General features: G+C 33.0%; 1 protein-coding gene across 4 annotated transcripts in view; it reads left to right on the top strand.

Moving 5' to 3' along the window:
* The window catches only part of Tmem117 (transmembrane protein 117), a 453,899-nt gene that overhangs the window by 294,977 nt on the left and 137,970 nt on the right, over nt 1–20,952 (top strand). For all 4 annotated transcript variants that reach the window (XM_078014851.1, XM_078014852.1, XM_040280778.2 and 1 more), the window contains one exon: nt 10,940–11,037. In XM_078014851.1, coding sequence (XP_077870977.1) covers nt 10,940–11,037 — 98 coding nt within the window. The remainder of the gene's footprint in view (nt 1–10,939; nt 11,038–20,952) is intronic.

Below are 20,952 nucleotides of genomic sequence, written 5' to 3'. Positions count from 1 at the left end.
AGAGAGTTAGTCAAAAAGTAGTGATAAGGAAATAAAGATATGAGGAGAACTTAGTGTAATAAAAATTAAGTACTACTAGAGGGTTATGATATCCAAAATTTGTTTTTCAAAATCTTATAAAACTAGCAAATATTTATAAAATTAATTAAAAGGAAAAAGAAGTAAGCAAAACACGTGAAAAATAAAAAAATATTAAATTATGAATCAGGAATCAAAGGTACAAATATTTGATTCAGTATAGATAAATAAATCTAAGGAAACTAATATTGAATGATAAAAACCAGGTGCAGGAAAATGATACTATATTATTCTGCTTAACTACAAACATGCCAAAAATATATATCTAAACAACTTATTTTATTTCATTTATAGATACAGCGAGATGGGGTAAAACCACAGTGGAAAACAAAGGAACAGGAATAGTAAATACAACATTTAGATTAGTGGTTTCCTTTGATGAAGGTAGGGAGGATAATGACTGGGGACAAGTACAATAAGGGCCTTTTGTTCCCAAGGACAAGGGAGGCTGTACAAACTTGCTTTCTATCTATTCCTATTTTTTATAACGTGCATATGTATGATATTATATATATATATATATCAAACTTAATAATTCTAGTGAAAACATCTTGAATTTTTAGCTATCACTGATATAGTAACTAAACAACAGAGCAACAACAACAACAAAAAGCTTGATTAAAGCACTTTTATTTGGTGTAATTTTTAAAATATGCCCTAAAACCCAACATTTCACTTTTACTTAAAATGCAAAAAAAAAAAAAAATACAAATAGCTGGTTTTATTTTCAGACACTAAATGTTGATACAAGTTATTTCTTTTTACAAAAATATGCTTCCAGGTTATAATTTTTTATTTTCTAAGCTTGCTACTATGTCATTGTGACACAGGTACACCTGTCTTCAACTGTCATAAAACAGAAACAATGCTTCCTTAAACTTAGAGACCATGTTACTTCGTCATTGCCTTACTTTATAATTTCTCAAATTCCAAAGTCGTTGTGGTTATGTCAGATGGTTGACTTACCAGTCTTTTTGGACTTACCATTTTTGACTTTAGGAATATCAAATCAGTTGAACTTCTCCTCCCACACTGGCCCACAGTTTTGGATTCTTTACCCTGTAGAGCAGGCTGAACCATCCTGATAAATGATAATTATATAAGCAGTATGGAAGGGTACCAAGTGCTGGGCCTGGGAGACTGAGTTAGGGTTCTGGACACTATCATTAGGGGTAGCATGTGTTAGGCATTTCATTTAGAAAACTGGAATGCTGGGCATCCTAAAAATAATTATTTTCCCATTGAAGAGATGTTTGCTCTTTTTTTCTGTCCCAAGGGCTCCATCTTGAATATTTCTTCTCATGATTACATGTCTGAAAACACCCTTTACTTTTCTTCCAGTTGGCCTTCTATTCATATATTAAGTTAGAAAGCCATCATATGATAGTGTCTTTTGTGTAATTATCTTTTCAATATATGTTAACAAAACAGAGCAGGTGTGTATACTGAAAAGTATTCCTTCTTTCAGGAAAAAAACAAAAATAAATGCCCAACTATGTAACATTGGGCTATTGTTGTTTTATAATTTATACCACAATGGGGAATAACATGTCAAAAGATGCCATAAATTTTTTTTTTCTGCTTGCTTTTTCTCAGCAAACCAGTAGTCATTCTCATTTTTTTCCAATTCATTCTAAATTATAATTCAGTGTGGTAGAAAGCAAATTGCACTGGAGCACATCATATTTATTTTGTATTTGTTAACACACTGTTTGAAACTCTGCAGAACTTTTTGATTGTGTATATTTCGGTGTTCAGGTGATTCAGGTGTCTTTCTCTAAATGATTCTATATTCTGAGACATGCCCAATTTCCTTAGTTAATAATAAAACAGTCCATGATGCATTGTAAATCAGTAGGGATCTAGCAATAAGGTGCAATACATCACAAAAGCAGTGCAGGTTATCATTGGAGATAATAAGCAAGTACATTAATATTCATGCCTTATGAAATCCTGGTTGTGCTTCTGAAAAGCTGTAGAATACATTCCAGGTTTAATGCTCACTAGTAGATGTTTGCCAGTGATTTTCCGATACTCTTGTAGCAATTCATTCAAGGCATCACTGGGTAATTTAGGAAACTTTAATCCATGGTTTCCATTTACTTAATTGCATACTCAGCTAATGTTTCTCAGTGAGTATGCGTAATTCTTTCTGGTTAGACCTTGGGTTTTTCTTTGTCTCAGCTGGAAGTGCTGTTGTATAAGAATGATCATATATGCATGTTTGTATGTGGTGTGGTGTGTGTGGTGGGATCTGGGAGGGCAGAACAAAAGGCAAAATAAGTGGGTGCATAGAAAAATACAAAACAGAGCCATCACATATAGATGCACAGACTGAGCACTGTACAATCCCAGAGGCCACATTCACCATAACTCACCATCTCCCTCCTGAGTTGTACAATACAATGACACTGCAAATAATGCATACAGAAGCATACTACTTTTTAAAAAATTTATGATTAATACATATCCTTATTTAGTTCTTCTATAAATAATTCACAATCAAAGAGATACATTGTTCAGTTGGATAATGTAAGTAGCCATGTCTCTTAGGCTTGATATCCCTCTTGTTCAAAGACATATTTGGTTTCTTTATTTTGCTAGCAGTCAAGAAAGATTGTATATACTTCTTTTGACACCTTAACATCTCCATTCCAGGCATAGAAGGAACGAGGTCAGGAGGAAAATGAATGCTCTATTGTACATGTACCACTGTCAGTAATACAATCACTACTACCACCTCCATAACCATCATCCCTTCAGTAATTGCCAAGGAGACATTAAATGGGGACAGTAAAGGAGCTCCTTGGAGAGTGCCATTTGTCCAAGCCTTCCCCACTTATCTACTTTGCATTTCGTGCTTCTCTTGATTCCCTTTTATTCATATAGTCCATCTATTTATTTATTTATTCATTTATTCAGTCAGTCAGTCAATAGATATTTACTGACATCCTATAAGTACTAGATTCTCCACTAGATAATGGGGATCGAGTGTGAACAAAATAGATAAAATCCTTGCAGTAATGGAGCATTTTCAGGGTTAATTCTTCTACTTAAGATCTCTTGCATTTTATAGAATTTCCCATTTTATTCAGGGTTGATTTAGCCAGAATTAGGATCTTTTACTTCCTCTATATTTTGTAGGAAGGATTTAAATATTAGCAGTGTTTTATGCATGGGGCTGGAATTTCAGGATTACATTGACGTTTCCTTAACACAATCTTTTAGAAATATCTCAATTTATGTGAGGTCTCTTTAACTGCCATTTAGTGATGAGAATATGTTATCAAAAGATGCCACTATCCCTATAAAAATCTGGGATCCCCAACTAGACAGCAAAACAAATTGCAAAAAAAACTGTATTTGAGATGTCAATGTTGGGTTTGTTATTGTTGCAGCCACTCCATATAAACAAGATAGACCCATGCCCAAATTTTGTTTGGGTGTTGAGACAAATGATGTCACACTATACCAATAGGAAATCAGAAAATTCTTTGCTCAGCACAATAGCTTCCATGCAGGTCTGAACATGGCTCAAGAGACAAAAAGGTATGGAATTTTTATGGTGCATATGGGGAGACATCTAGAAAGAAGTTTCTATGTATGGTATGAATTTCCTGTTGGTGCCAAAGAAAGAAGCCTCAAAGTTTCCTTATCAGCTTTCCCAGATGTGGTTAGAAGGGGAAGAAAGAGAAACGAGGCTTAGAAGTTGTAAGCAATCAGATATCCCCTGCCCCCCAAAAGCATTTAGTCTCTGTGCTACAGTTATGATGGTGTTGGAAGGAATTTTGAGAGATAGTTTAAATGCAGACTTCATGTCTACATACTTAGAAGCAGGGAAGTAAAATCACAATTTAAAAAAATATTGGAGCCCTGCTCTCCACCTTTCCTCCTCTCCAGTTAGGCAAATTTCCTGGTTTGTGACCAATGGTATGTAGCTTATGGTCAGTGCTCATGTTATTCATAATGATATGCTGTCTTTCCTCTTGGCCTGGGTGTGTGAAGATGCTCTCATTTGATGTTGGTTTTAACTATTATAAATAAATATTTCCTGAATCATCATCTTTGGGCAGCAAAAGTCCTTACACATAAGGTCTGCTCTTACAAATTAAAGGGATTCCTGTAACTTCCCATCCTATTTCTGAATTAGCCACCATAAGAAATTTCAAAGTATGTGCCAAAATATGAGTTCTTTGATATTGAAAGTTTGGTTTTAATTTTCTTTACATGCTTACAAATATTACCTTGTAATTTTATCTAAAGAGTTTTTTCTAAAATTGATGTGTACCAATAAAACAACAACAACCTCAATGAAATTCAGATAAAAGTGTCAGCAACAGAATCAGGAAGAGAATATTTTGTGACGGAACAATAATTCACTAATTATCTCAATTTTCTAAGGTGGATAAGAAACTAAAAGAAAACATTCACAATGATAACACTCCAAGATCATTCCCCAAACATTTAAAAGATAATTATAGACGTCTGTAAAAATTGTGTACACCTGGTACCATATTTTTCTGCAGTTTTCAAGAGATGGGAGACACTACCAACCTGGGGCCACTAGAGTATGCCAATTAACATTTGTGGAAATTCCAATTTGATCATTATTTCTCTAGTTTTCTCTCTGCGTTTCTTTCTTGGGTCTGCCATCTCTTGTTTTGTCTACTATCTTTATGAGATGAGATGAACACTCCACCTACTAAATGGTATTATAGAACTCTTAGCATTCCATTTACTAGCTACTTTTTATTTTTATTTGTGTGCTGCCAGATAAACTAACTAAATGTTTATGTGACCACATAAGCTGAATATGTAACGAAGCTTTCCTTTAAAATTCTCTCTCCAAAAAACTGAAATGGCCTATGTTCAAATTCCTACAGGATCTCATATTTTAAATTTGGAAAAAAAAGTCATATTAGGAGAAGACATTAAAAAATATATAGCTAAATTAAAAAGTAGAAAAGCATTGCAGAGGTGTAATAATTATTTTGGTGGTATTACCTCAAAATTGCCAAAAAATTATCATTATACATAAGCTTCTGATTGATAATTTTAAACAGTACTATAGAATTTTGTTTTAAAATAGGGAGTTTTTGATAGTTGAATGAAAGAAAACCAAGAACAAGAATAAAGAACACTAGTCTTACAAGATGTCATCATTATTCTTGTTCTTGGTTTTCCTTCATTCAACTATTAAAAACTCCCTATTTTAAAATAAAATTCTATTGTACTGTTTAAAATTATCAATCAGAAGCTTATGTATAATGATAATTTTTTGGAAATTTGTTTCTTAAATTAAAATGAGATTTTAAGTAAACTGGAAAAACTCCAAGCAAATTGAAAATAAAAGATTAATGATTGCAGACATATTATCTGTGATAATACAACGTTTTATACAAGTGTAACAATTAAAAGGGAACAGAGTGATACTGACAAATGAATCCATAAGACATCAATGATATTGAACATGTAATTTTGAAATAAAACCTAGTACAACATGAAAAAAAAAAGAACACTAGTCTTACCTTTCAAGTGAGACTCAATGACATCTCTCTTAAGCACAATCCATTATGGGAGGTTGCCAAATACAGTCAACCACATGTCAAGGCAGTGCTAAGAGGAGACATGTTGCGTGCCCATCAAAGGCAATGTTGGCAGAGGATAGTTCTCCCAGGTAGGTGCTGGGGTGTGCTGAGGAGGGGGTGTGCTAGATGAAAATGGGCCTTGCTACCCCTCAACATGAACCTCTTGCAGAGAGCAAGTCCAGGAAAAACTGACATCATTCAATGGCAATCAGTCCCCAAAGAAGCAATGTAAGGATTTCATTACTAGGAATAAAAAGAAGAAGAAAATAACAGGGAAATTCAACAGTGGCTGAAAAATCCTCCACCAAAAAAAATGTTCCCACAGAGTGAAGGAAAAGGGTGACCCAAGACATCCCCTTGACTTAGAAAACTATTAGTGAAATAATTGTCTTTATAAGTTTTTAAAAAATGTTCCCAGATATTATGGTGTGGGAAGATAAAACAAGAGATGGTAGGCTCAGTGAAAAAAAATGTGGAAATGAAAAAAAAACCTGAGAAAATAATAGTCAAAATGGAATTTTCACAAATGTTAATTGATGTATACCTCAAAATCCATAATATGGGTCAGGACTGAATGAGCAAAATTAAAGGTAAAAAGAAGGTAGATATAGAAGACAGAGAAAACCAGCAAAGGCATAGTTATTGTCCCTAAATTATAGAACTACAATAATAAAATAGAAGAATAATTGTTACTAATAGGATTCTAGAAAGACTTATAAGAATAAAAGAAATTTTTAATCACCAGAAAAAGGTGATTTTTTTTCCCTTTATCATAAAAGGGAAAATCATGCCCAGAAAAATAACAGAGGAATCAATAAACTTAGCAAAATTATTATACTCAAAATTTAAAAAAATTGGGTATCCAAGCAAGATAAGAAAATCACCATTAAATATGGAAAATAATAATAATAATACCAATTTCTAGTTTCTTCCTGGCATCACTCAATCTTAAAACTGTGAAGCAATGCCTGAAATTCCTAAGGGCAAATGTGTGAGCCCAATAATTTTGTATTCAGCCTACCGACTGGTCAACTGTAGAAAAAATAAACAATTTGGCTGATGGCAACATTTTTCTCATACACTTTCCTGAAGAATGTATTAGGAATGAAGTTCAGGCACTAAAACAAACTCTTGCTGAAGTATTGGGAAAGATCATTGAAACAATTTAATTGTAGGACTAATGTGAAAAGAAATATGCGATGTAGAATACTCCTAAACCCTAACAATATAGCAATGACATATGGTACAAAAACGTATTTTTATTTGCTCATCTATTATAGATAAGGGGAGAAGAGATCATTTAAAGATGATAAATAAAACAGAGATATATTCAAAGAGTCAAAAAGTTAATAGGAAAATAATACAATAAATAAAAGAGAATGGTAGAGGGGAAGAATACAGAGGAAGAGGAAGCAGAAATATAACTCCTGCTAATAATACTGCATGCTCCCAGATGGAGAATTAGAACTTGAGGTACAAAGAGGTTAATTATCTTGCCTTAAATCAAAAGCTGGGGAGATGAAGAAGCTTGTATTAGAACCCAGGCTGGCAAATGGTACACAGAACAGTTCATTAGGTTTGTAACTTTGCTATTACATAATCTCACTGGCTTCTCTCTCTTCATTGGTGAAGGTTGGAAAATAATGACTTAGAGTTGCTGCGACAATTAACAGGGAGAGCACACCCCTAAGAGTTGGTAATCCATGAAGTTCTATGGTGAATGGAAGGCATGTCTGTCACCAGTGCTGTTTTCACACTGTCACTGTCGCCACAGCATCTTTCAGGCCCGCCTCACAGAGGAGCAAAGATTTCAATTAGGTGCCTGTAGAGATAAATTGTTTTTACAATCCTTTACTGACTTTTAAACCTCAAAATGGATTTTCTTGCTCAGACTGAGCAATATCAATCCCCTAAAAGAGCTTATATGCTGAGAAAGACCGCCTAACAAAGCGTGATGTGGTAAGTGCCACAGTGAGGCTCTGTGCTATGAGCAGACAGGAGCGGGGAAGGGAAGGATGGTGAGATTCAACCAGTGAAACAAATTTCTCTTTTCATAGAAAGAAAGACCTGCAATTTCACATTCTAATATCTCCCTTTGGGAGAAGCATCGACAGGTTTGTGTTGTATTTATACCACACAGCAACCTTTTTAAAATCGCCTTCAGCCTCTCTTTCCTGCATCTTTTCCCACAAAGATTGTCCTTGACCAACATAAGAAATTAATTTGATTTCTCTAATGCAGAAGGTAATTGGATTTTCCTTTATTGAATGCATCCCTTAATGACTGTCTCTGTAACTGCCAATTTAGCTGCAAGTGACCTGACATTGATCTTATGATATGACTTAAAATAAAGAGTTGGAGCTGGGGTGAAAAAGATCAGCTGCCTGCCATCAGAAAGAATGAGTCTTGGCCCTGTCTTGCCATTTTCCTGAGAAAATGCTTTATCCTTGATGTCATTTTCACAAAACATGCTGCTGTAATAATTGGTCATACAGCAGCAGATTGCCTCCTTCTAGAAAGTATGATAAGTACTTCCCAGAAAGTGCCCTGGAGAAAACACTGAAAACGGAATAAAACCTACCCAGTAATCATTTTGTTCCCTGAAAATATTTATTATCATGCAAACTCTTTCAGGAATAGAATAAATATTGCTGAACAGAATGCATTAAATCTTTAACAAATTTGGTCAAACATGAAATATTTATTAAGTATTTATTTACTTAACCTTGAGGTTTTAGTAAAATATTTGACACAAGAACTTTTGTCCAAGGTTATAAAAAAGCAGTGGCTGAAATTGTTGTATTTGAAAGGATAACAATTCTTTCCTCAAGGGAAGTTATAAGACTCTTTTATGCCCCCCAAATGTATAAGATTTAAATTTCTCTACTTTCATCTTTATTTACTTTCCAGTAATAATATAGTTCACTGGACTCATGGTTAATCTTTATTCTATTGTCTTCCTTTTCTTATTTTGATAAATATCATGAATCACTTTAGGAGGAAAATACAATCCATGGGCATTAATCTGAGTGAGAAAATGAAATACTATAATTTTAAAGAATCAAGAAGAAATTATAGATAAAGAAAATAATGCATAAACTAGATTATTTTAAAAACAAGTAAAGCAAGTGTTTTTTTCTTTTTAAATTATTAATATTAGTTGCATTTAATATTTATCAAAACAATTTACAAACAAAATTAACTGAGAGTTTATATTAAAACCATCTGTGATTCTTGAATGTTTTCAGATTCAATAATGAAGCATCAAGTAAAATTACTAGAGGACTATTAGGCAGAACTGACATAAATCTGCATTGTTGCTCAGAGAATTACAGTGAACTAACTTTAGTTCTCATCAACAGAGAGAATGTTGGGAACTCTGTTCTTAGAATTGACATTGAGAAAGAAAATAAATAAGAATCAAGCTGAAGTCTTTCCTGGAAACTGGGCTTCTTAGCCACTATTCTGATTGCTTCTTAGGAGAACATGGCGGGTATTGGCATTCCAGTGAATATTTTCAAGGGACAATTTTTTGGACACTGTGTGGCACAATAAGATGGGCTTGCTTGAGTAGCAATGAGAAACTCAGTACTATCCAAAGGTCACTGATCCAGAAAGATTCCCCATTGACTCACAATCTTCTGTCATGAGTGATTAAATCTCTCTTCTTTCAAGGCCATTTGTTGGAAGCTTCAATTACATGCAATGCTAAGACTTTAAGGGCAAGAGAAAAGTATGCTTTAATGGGTAATGAAAATTCTTCATTACTCAATAGAGTATACCTAATTTTGTATGAGTTTTTCTTTCTTTCTTTTTTTTCCCCATTCTGGTGTGTGTGTGTGTGTGTGTGTGTGTGTGTGTGTGTGTGTGTGTGTGTGTGTGTCTGGGAATTTAACCAGGGTTACTACACCATTCAGCTAAATCTTCCACCCATTTTATTTTTATTTTGAGATAAGATCTCACTAAGTTCCCAAGGCTGACCTCAACTTGCAATCTCCCTGCCTCTGTATCCTGAGTTGCTTGGGTTATAAGCATATGCTACCCTACCCAGTGCAGTTTTCTTAATTTTGAATCTTTTTGTGTGTTTGAATTTGAACATTATTAATAGAAATCACAGCTAATGAAATAAGGTTTTCATTTCTTGAAGGGAGGACAAATTCTATAGGAAAAGGAGAGTAGTGTGTGTGTGTGTGTGTGTGTGTGTGTGTGTATGCATAGACAAACATATTTTCATTTTTCTTTTTAAAAAAAGAAGAAAGTTCACCTTCCACTGACATAAGACTTTTAAAATACTTTCATAATAGGTTACCTGTTTATGATATATTGGGCATTTGCAGAAACGATTAATATGTGATTTGGCTAATGAGCAATTTACTTTGTTAATAGGTCTTTACAAACAAGCATTTATATCCTAATTCATTTTGTCATTTCTTCTTTGAGTAAATGCTTAATTCTATTATATAAAATTCTCGATAGACATTAGAAAGGAGATAAAGTTAAATCATCTTTAGAGATTTTAAAGTGTAGTAGAGAGAGAAAAAATATGCACATAAGTAAATAAAATAGAAGATGGAACATGATATATGACATGAGAAGTGTGTATCAAGAACTGCATGTGTCTGTCAGCAGAGAAAAGTGAAGATATCATGATGGTAACAGGACTTGACGTAGACCTCAGAGGATGGGCACCGTCTCTGCATGTGGGAAGAAAGGAGGTATATTTTTGGAAGAAGGCATAAAATTGTGGATGGGAGAATGCTAGCTAATTAGAATAAACATAGCATCAAACTGAATATTAAACACTGTACTGCATATACAATTATATGATAAAAAGGAAGAGAAAAAGAGAAGATAATATTTTGACTAATAGTATAGCTAAAAATCTAGGCACATCAGGAAGTATTTGGATTTTGAAGTTTCTAATTTAGACAAGTTTAAAAAGAATGTAGAGTTTTCTTTGTTATATATGTTTGTTTTTGTGGAGATATTGATATTTAAAGGTGATTTATATCAAAGGTAATTTTAATTGACTTGTGAAAAAATGGTCTCAATATTTGACATGCTGAATGACCTTATATGTGCTCATTCAGGATGTAAAGTCAAAAAAGGTATTAAAATTTTTAATTTAATGAAATATATTCTAATTTTTATCTCTTCACATATCCTAATGTTAAAATATGTACATATTCTACCTCACTAGAATGTAAATTATGGGCTGAATATTCAGATTGTGATTTCTGAAAGTGTTAAACAAGTTCCTATCATTGTTTCAGGTCACTGATATGATGTTGCAGGACAAACCCTATCCTGATTGGGGAAAATCTGCAAGAGCTTTCTGGAAGAAAGGAAATGTTAGGATCATTTTATTCTGGTAAGAAATTGTTTTATTTATATTCTTTGTTTCTGCCTTGCCTCATTCATAAAACCAGAGTAGGATGTAATCTTTTCCTAGATATATAGAGTTCTATCTAGAGATGCTACCATGCCCAATTAAAATCATTATCCTAATTATTTGATGAGTTAATTTCTACTTATATACTGTTACATGTACACATTCATAAGACAGAAGTTTTGCTAATACAGTGAGGCATTACTTGACCAGAGGTAAGTACGTTTTTGACTCAGCAAAAACAAGCTATAATTTTCATCAGTGAAATCTGATACATAAAACTAGCTCCTGTATACACTAAATTGCCCAGTATTTGAAAAAGTAATTCCAGGAACGAAGGAACCTCTTTACAAATCATATCTGGCCCATTTGTGTTTCTTCTTCACGTGATTTCCTTTGGTGCCTCATCATAATCATTGCAATTAAAAAGCAACCACTGTCTAATCTGATTTTGTTTTTGTAGAGTCACTATTATTTATGTGTATTTGGACACATTAAAATAGAAAAGATAGATATCTCAAGATACAAAGAGAGGTGATTTCACCTGGCTGTGAGGTACTCCAATAGCACAGTGGTTCTGCCAGATAATGTGAAAGTTATGTACGCTAATGCTCAGAAGCAATGTGACTGATGATAGCTTGAGCTGGAAATTTCTAGCCTGTGCACCTGCCTTTTGAAATGGGAGAAGAAAAATCTGTTTATTCTTAGATTTAATTCTGTTTTCTTATTTGCTTTTTTAATATGAAAACTACAAAAATCATGGTAATCTAGTGCTTAGGGGAAAATAAGTACTCTACATTATATTTTGTGCTTTGGCACTATCATTAAATGTTGTCAGGGATATATGACATTTTGAACTCAATTCTTAACAGATAAACAGAAGTGGGTTTTTCAATAATGTGAAAATGAATATAATCTTGTAAATGTTTATTCACACCTTGTCCCTATAAGTCAAGAGTGGCCTATTTTTCTGGTGCTATTTAACCTTCATATATTTTCCTGTTTGTTAGCTCCTCATGTACCTTGTGTGAATAATATACAATAACTATAGCAAATATTTATTGAGGATATGTTTTGCTCCAAGCACTCGGCTAAAGACTTGACATTCTATATGTTTACTCATTTAATCCTGACAACCCTATAAAGTAGGTACTGTTATTATAGGAATAGGTCTCTGATACCATGAATCATTGTAATAGCCTGCTTGGTGTGCAAATTTCCAAACATCTTGATTATTTTTAATTCCTGTGCTAAATAAAACCATGAGATTCTGGGATTTCTTGTACCCTACAGAATTCAATGCAGGGTTTGAAAAATCATAGTTTGAAAGGGGAGAGACTAATAGCATTTATGGACCATCTCTCTTAAAACAATACCCATTTACTGTGTCTACACATATTCTGTATTAGTTAATATATCTTCAAAGTCAACACCTTGATGACTGCTGCTACCACTTACCAAAGTCACCCATATAATATTTGCAGTAAGCCACGAATATAGTAATTAGAAGGCTTCTGTGATTGTTGTCATTAGCTGTTCTTAATCACAATTGCTATTTCAGAAGAGAGAAAATCATGCTAGATATTTCCTGAAGCACCCCAGTAAATTTTTCCTTGAACATTGTTACTCACGCTTATATATCATCTGTCTCATACAAATGGGTTTGTTTTGAGCATATATGATAACATACCCTCAATGGGTAAAGTGTAGTCTAAATAGTTTCAAAATAATAATTATAGTCACTGGCAAATGGATAATATTCTCCAATGGACAGCAAACTAAAATTCACACTTATTTTTATAGTCACTGTTTCTGTAAATTAATAAATAGATAATATATTTGAGAGTTTTTCATCGTTTTATTCAAAGTAGTATTTCAAATCATAAAAAGCACAAAATAATTAAAGAAAAATATTTAAATGTCACTTTAAATATATTTTTCCATTTTTGTTTAGACTGTCTTGACAACAGTATTCATAATTTGAAAAAAAAAGGAAAATCTGACACAACAGTTCAAAATGGTAATGATGTGAGAAGCAAAGACATCTTCCCTTTTGTTCACACTCTTTAGATAAAAGGGATTTAATGTATATAAAGGGCATTTGTTTTCTTTTTAATCTTAGGAGATAAAAATACGGAAATCATTGGCAAGACTCTAGATTCAGTTAAAGAAAGTATTTGCATACTACATGTCACCCACTCAAAAAGAGGTATTTTCTTTTGATTTTGCTCTAGTTAATAAAGAGAAATTATTATGAAAAAAAGTCTATTTTAGAGAAGAAATTTTGCAAAGGAAATAGTTCATGAGTTGCAGTGTGATTATGTGCAGCAGTTTGAACAACATTGCAGTTTGTTCGATGTGCAATTTGTTCTAGTGAATTTACCTCTTACCTTTGTATAGCTGCTTTAACTCATAAGTGCCTGTCAGAAACTATATCATTTGCAACTGTGGAGGTGTTTTCTTTCTTGACTCTTAGTGTTAGATATCTCTGCATTGAATGAAGTGCTTCAATTTATCTCTGTAGTTGTGCAAAGATGAAGCTGCTATAACACTGAGGGTTTCATACTGGGAGGAGACCTGATTATAGCTGCATTTGAAAATATTAAATGATAAAGAAGGAATATTCATAAATCTTTTCCAAAGCACTTTCACCAGCCATTTTGACAATTAAATAGACAAATATCTAAGAATCTAAATCTTATGCAATTGCTCTTCTGTTTTTCAGAGGGACTAACAATTACCATTTTCACTGACTTATGCCTAAAATAAAGAAACACATAAACAAAGAACAAGTGATATGATACTCATGTTATCTTCTCTCTTCCTGTTTTATTTTTTTTCTCCAGAGACATCATTGGTGTGCTTCTGATGGGAAGCATCTTGGGATGATATTTCCCAAAGACTTGGTTTATTATTTTTTAAAATAAGAGACACTCTTTTTTTATTAGTAGAGTGATTAGCAGAAGAAGAAATTGGAGGATCTATTGTTTTTCCAGACACATGAGAGGATTCTACTTCTCTGCTCCTACTGATTGTGTGCTTTGCTTTGACCAAGGAAAATGTTTATAAAAGTTCTTTGTTTGGTAGTTACTGTGGGTGCTTGGGTCTAGCTGAAAAAATGCAGAATAAATCAAGCATCCTTAACAACTCAGTGAGCATACAGTGTGAATGAATGTTAAACCTCTGAGATTTGGGGATTATTAGATATTGCAAATGAACAATATTTTTTTCCTTTTAATATCATACTTTTAAATGTCTAGCAAAAGGTACTTAGTCACTTAATTTTGACCAGATAAGAGTTTAACAAGAAACAGTTATTAGTTTAAGTTACATTACTCATGCTGTAGGAGACTAATATGCTAATAAAAAATATAATAAATAAAAACATCTGATTCAGGGAAAACGTCAGGAAGAATTTTAGTAACAACTCTGCTAATATCTGACTGTATAACCTGTGTGACTACTTTAGATTTCAATTTCCTTTTAATTTTCTTTTCCTTTTCTTTTTTGTAAAATGATACATTTTATTATACTATTAAGGCTCTTTCAGCTCTAATATTTTCTATTGTAAGACTAAAATGATAACCAGAAAATAATATTGTACTATTTTGCTCCAGAGGGAAAATATGGACTGTAGAATGTAAGTCATACAAAAAGGATTCCCTAAAACAACATGAACTTCTCAGTGAACTTCTCATGAATCCCTCACCAGAACTTTTATGCAAAACCTAGATAATCATCAATTAGGGATGCTATAGAAGGATTTTCGTGTTAAATGGGACAAAAAGAAATTACTTTTAATTTTGTATCAAACTTGTAAATTCTGTGACTAAATTTTAACCAGAAAAGTGTTGCATATCTCCACTTCATAGTGGAGGAGGTACTAATTAAAATGCAATATACTCTGCACAATCCTTTCTCAACATGTGTCTTTAGGCAGTTGTTCATCCTTGATTAAAAGGTGCCTATGTAATTGAGGAAAAACAGAACAATATTGGTCACAATTTGATAAATTTACCTAGTAAATTAGCTGTTGTAACTTTTAACATGGTACTAAGTTAGCAGGTTCTAATTTAAGTATGCTGTTTTGGACCTTCTACAGCAAGGTTCAAGGATATGCTTCAACTAATTTTCTCACCAGACATAAGAGTACTACATTTTGATAAAAAGATGATTGATGTTGTATTATTATGTTGTATTTTATGAAGATTTTCATTAAAAAATAAACTATATTTATGCTTGAGAGATTTAACTCTCAGTCCTATACTTATGCGTGAGCATTTACTCAACCCAGTGTCATTGTTGATTTAATATTGCTGAGTTAAGAATAGCCATGATTTTATTGACTTATTTAGATAAATACTTATTAAATGCTGAATACAATGTAGAATAGTGGTTAGCAGTACAACCTTTCGAGCCACCTGCCTAGCTTTCAATTCTGGCTTCACTACTCAGTGCTCTGTGAAGTAATTTCATTGTTGCCAGGACATGGCACTGTCCATGGTGCTGAGACTACAACCTTGAAAGACAAAATAAGGACTTTGACAGAGTAATTTTCAGATCAATGAAAAATACACACACACACACAGACACACACACAGAGAGACACACACACTGAGAGAGATGGAGATAGATTGAGAGAGAGAGAGAGAGAGAGAGAGAGAGAGAGAGAGAGAGAGAGAGAGAGAGAGAGTAGGGATTGGGGGGCTATAGCTCAGCAGTAGAGCATGTACTTAGCACATGAGAGGCACTGGGTTTGAGCACCAGCACAATATAAAAATAAATAAATAAAATATAATGTGTCCATCTACAACTAAAAAAATAAAAATAAAAAGAGAAAGAGATACAGTGTTAGCCATGGGAGTGGGTGCTGTGCTGTGGGGCTAAGCAAGATCCAGGTATTCTTTTGTAAAGCTGAAGTGTCATCTTAGGATAAGTAGGAGCCAGACAGGAGGAGACACAGAGATAGGTTATATATGTGCAGCATGGAAGAGGGAGAAATCAAGAGTCGCATTGAGTGTTTAGGCTTTAGCCACTCAATGGATGATTATACTGTTCACAGAGAGAGGAGGTAGTGGTAAATCTTAGGTATGGGGCATAATGAACAACAGAATATGTTGAGCATGAGGTGGCTTGTGGAAACATTCAATAAACAGTTTTATATGCAGATATGAAGCTCTGGAATGAAGTCTAAAGCAGAAATATAACAAAAGTTCTATTTCATTTTCTACTTCTACCTTCAATACAGAGGTTATCTACATGGCATGAAAAAGAAATGTGAGTAGGTATAGAGTAAGAAAAAATACCTGCTAGGATAAATCCTGTAGTGCTCTTTTAGTTAAGAATAGGTAGAAAATAAGTCTATAGTATTTTTCTGGAACAATGCTCACAGATGTTAGACTTGTCCTAGATCAAGTTATGATTAGGAGAGGAGCAATTGGAAACACTGAGCCCAAAGGCAAAAAAATAGATTGGAAAGATATATATATGTATGTATGTATATACATACATACATACATACATATATTTAGAAATGAATATTCCCAAGGAAAAAAGTTAAATATACGTACTAGTTTTGCTACTTATTGATTTGCCTTATCCAGAGCATATCCATTTTTTTTGTCAAAAAAACCCTGAATTTGAATATTTGCTGCATAGGCATTGAATTAAAACATCTATAATCTCTGTGGTGAAATTTGTTATTTGTGTAGTCCTCATTTTTTTTGTAGGATGATTGAGAATAAATAGTGCATAAGATTTTAAACTAAAATTCCTTTACTAGTTTGAAGGAATATATTAAAGTAAAAATAATGATTAGCTTTTTACATATTTCTACCTTTGTCATACTAATGTAAACAATAAAAATGTTTTATTTAACATGCCCTTAGGACATGGCACAGTGCCTAATACAGAGGACTTTATTGAAAATAATAAAATGATAGATAATTTAAAAGCATTTTGACTTTGAAATTAACGGGTGCTTCATAAGATTCATAAAATTTGTGAGTTCTTTAATGAAAAACTTTAGCCATTTATTTTCAGTATTTTAAAAAATCAATTTGATCTTAAATTATGTCCTCTACTTACAAGTAGAAAGTCCATTAAAATACTGAGGTTTGTACAACTATAGTGCTACAAGATCATTCTCCTAATGACCCTGAAAATTTTTGTCTTAAAGATTATGTCTTCATTTCTCAAAGGTGAGTGAAGTTTAAAAGAAAAATAATGTTAATCCTAATTTGCTTAAATAGGATCCCCTATTATAGGCCTTTATTCCAACTGCTAAAGTCTGGAATAGGTACATTGAGTCCAAGAATAATACTGGATTTATGGTTCATTGAAAGAAAATCCCCTGAATAAAGTCTTTGAGATACTGCATAGTTTCCATAGTAGTTGTTGGAGAATACAGTTATTCTCTTCAATCTTAAATTTGCTGGTTGAATGGAAATACTCTTCTGTTCAAGGAGACCTCAGTCATATTTATTATGTTTCTAAAATACAGGTTGTGTTTTCAAAGGTCCCTGAGTTCATACATAATAGTATAAATGCATGGATTTAAAATAAAAAACAATAAATTTCAGAAGAGAGAAAGCAATATTTAAGTTTAGATAGCCACTTGACCCATTTCAGCAGTACAGGAAATCTCTGCCTATGTTTTCATTCTTTTCCATAATTTATACCCTGATCTCTTCTATTGTTTCTTATAGTCTAACAATGCTAGTCTTCCACACAAAATAAAACTTCAAATATTACTATAACCTGACCTGTTAGAAAGTGCAGATATTTTCACTCTTGCTATTTACTCACATCTTCCAGTGTATAAGTGAAATACTTTGAGGTATGTATCTTCATTTTGCAAATATTTACTGTGACCACTATGCAAGTTCCTTATTGAGAAAAATGTTATTATAACAATAATGTCTTTTGCTGGCATAAGAGTCTTCCTTTTTAAAAAATGTTTAGTTTTGTGTTTTTCGATTAAGATCTGCTTGTTTAAATTAAGATTTTCTGCTCAGGGGAGAATTGCATCAGAGTAGTTGTCATCCTTTGTTTAATTCATCTGGATCATATGTGTCCATCAGCTATTTGGCAAATTTAGTGGGAGAACAATAAATGTTCTGAAGATACAGCTGGTTGCTTAGGGCCTATGACTCACAATGGTTCAGATCTGGTTCTGAGATTGGCAATCCATATGCTCAATTTTGTGCTACATTAGTCATTGTTGGAAACTTAGAATTGATTGGTTTTCAAATTAGAATTGCTAGTAACTAATATTTTGGTGTCCTCTACAAGGCAACTCATTTACTGTGATCAGGTGCAGATAAATCATTATTTGTTTTGTGAGTCAGGGATTAAAATTAGAGGTACAGAGTGCAGAGGAAGGTTTATCCAGGACATGTTATGGCTGGTGACAGTACCCATCAATGATCAGTCTTTCTGGGATCAGACGGTTGCCATCACCCAGATTTAGTATGCATTTCCCACAGCAGTGGTGGTTATATAATGTCCACTCTTGTTTTCAGAATATCATTTTCCTAAATTTTCACCACTGGTCACAGTTCCCTTTGTGAGTGCCTTCTGTCTTTAAAAGAAGTGATAATACATTAACTGTGTTGAAGATAGAGATGCTTTGATACTTGTTTTTATCTAGGAAGTTTTATGACAAAGTAGAGGTAAATTCTATTTAAGGCAGGTGTCACAAATCAGATGAGTCACTCTGTAGTTTATTCTTATGAAGCTTAAATAAAAACCGTTTATAATACCTGGCATATGAGTGACTCACATATCGGAAACCAAACAGAAAACAATGTTTTAATGTATAAACTAGGAGAGCTTTTATGAATCAGAGAAAAGGGCAAGCTTGCCTTGTTTATTCATTTGTAATTATATATGTTGAAGGTGTTAAGCATTATACCTGTCAGGCAACACTGAACAAGAGCACAAACCCTGTGAACAAAGATGCAAAAGTCCTCAAAAATACCTAGGAAACCTAACACAGAAGCACATTAAAAGGATCATGTACCATAACCAAGTGGGATTTATTCCTGGGTGGTAAGGATGGTTCAACATATGCAAATTAATCAATGTAATTACAACACATTAACAGAATGAAGGAAAGTCACACGATCATCACAATAGATGCAGGAAAAGCATCTGATTAAATTCAACACCTTTTTTCATGAAAATATTCTTAGCAAACTAAGTATAGAAGGAATGTACTTCAACATAACACAGGCCATTTATGAAAATCCCTTAACCAACATCATATTTAACAGTGAAAAACTGAAAGATTTTCTTCTAAACCAGGCAAGGATGCCCATTCTTCACACTTGTTTTCAATATATTATTGGGAAATCCAAGCCAGAGCAATTGAACAAGAAAAACAGAAACAAAAAAAAAGAAATAAGGATTGTTTTATTTAGACATAGACATTTAACCTGTCAGTCATATCAGGCATATCAACTACCAGTCATTATTACCTCTCTATTGAAATATTCTATAATCCTGTTCCAGAACAAATGCCATTTAGTGAATGCTTTGTGTCTCCAGTACTGGGTTCTTGATAGTCACTGTTTCATTTAATCTTTACTACTACCCTACAAGGTACATACTGCTACTAGTTGTATTTTACAAGAACAGAAACCTTTGACTGAGGTTGCACAGCTGGTGATCAACAAAGTTGAGAGTTGAGTGATGGCAAGTTGATCTCAAAGCCTGCAAATACTACAGGGAACAGCTTCATTTATTTAACACCTTCAACCACTATTGTTCATATTTTAAATGTGTATTTCACTATAACTTTTCTTTCTTCTTGAAAATGAATGTAGGTTAGCTAAAGAAAGACATGAAATCCAAGAATCTTTGTAGTTTTTCTGCTTATGTTCCAGTAACTTTGTATTATTGACAGAGAAATTGAAATAACAGTAAGTGATTTGCTCAAGGTCACAAAATTAATTATGGTTCCTATGGGCAACAAACACTCAGAGCTACTGAATCCAAGTCTAATAGTCTTTCTGCTGTACCATATTGCCTCCATATATTCTTTTTCTGTTTATTTGTTTAAAAAATCAATAAATTCAAAATAAAAGGATTTTCTGATAACTGGATATATTGAGGTAACAGCTTTTGGCAGACAGTAGTAATAATCAAAGCATTCTGCACAGTTTAACTTGATGTAATTGTATATCATTTTCTCTCGATTATAGGAATTAGGTGAGAAAAAAGATGTACAATATGTAGTTTAATATGCCAATAAAATGTAATGTATTAACAGAAGCTTTACTTAAGTTCACATATGAAAAGCCAACTGATATTTTTCTTGTTTGGTTTATATTCAGGGTTTTCAAGGACTTAATTTCTTTAAAACACATTTTTAAGATTAAAAATAAAGATTTCATTGATGTCTTAAATGTTGACAATAACAACTGCAACAAAACCCCAGCATTTTACTAGGAAACACTAAGGAGATATTAAACATTATAGGTAATTAAAGAAGGCACTTTGCCTTTGAAAATAGTGATTTCAGTGGTCTTACAGAAAACCAGTGTCAGGGAATGTCCCAGAAGTTTTTAGATTAGATGATAATCAAAGTTTTTTTGTTCTATAATTCTACATAACCTATTTCATATCTAAGTTTACCTATATATTTGGATAGACATGTAGTACTTAGAATAATGATTAAATCAACTCAAAGTAACATCCTAAGGAAATGTTGAGTTAGTTTGAGCATGCCCATTCTATGGACACTACCCAGCCAATAGAATCCGTGCTTTGCAATGGGATTGGAGGTAGAGGGGGAAAAAGATGCTTTTGTAGTTAACTTTAGAAAATGATGTTTTGATATGGAAGTGAAAGACTAAAAACAAGATATTAGATAAACAACAATATTTTAACTGG

This window comes from Ictidomys tridecemlineatus, chromosome 6 (assembly GCF_052094955.1).
Source record: "Ictidomys tridecemlineatus isolate mIctTri1 chromosome 6, mIctTri1.hap1, whole genome shotgun sequence".
Classification (NCBI taxonomy): Eukaryota; Metazoa; Chordata; class Mammalia; order Rodentia; family Sciuridae; genus Ictidomys; species Ictidomys tridecemlineatus.
This window is presented reverse-complemented; position numbering and strand designations above follow the sequence as displayed.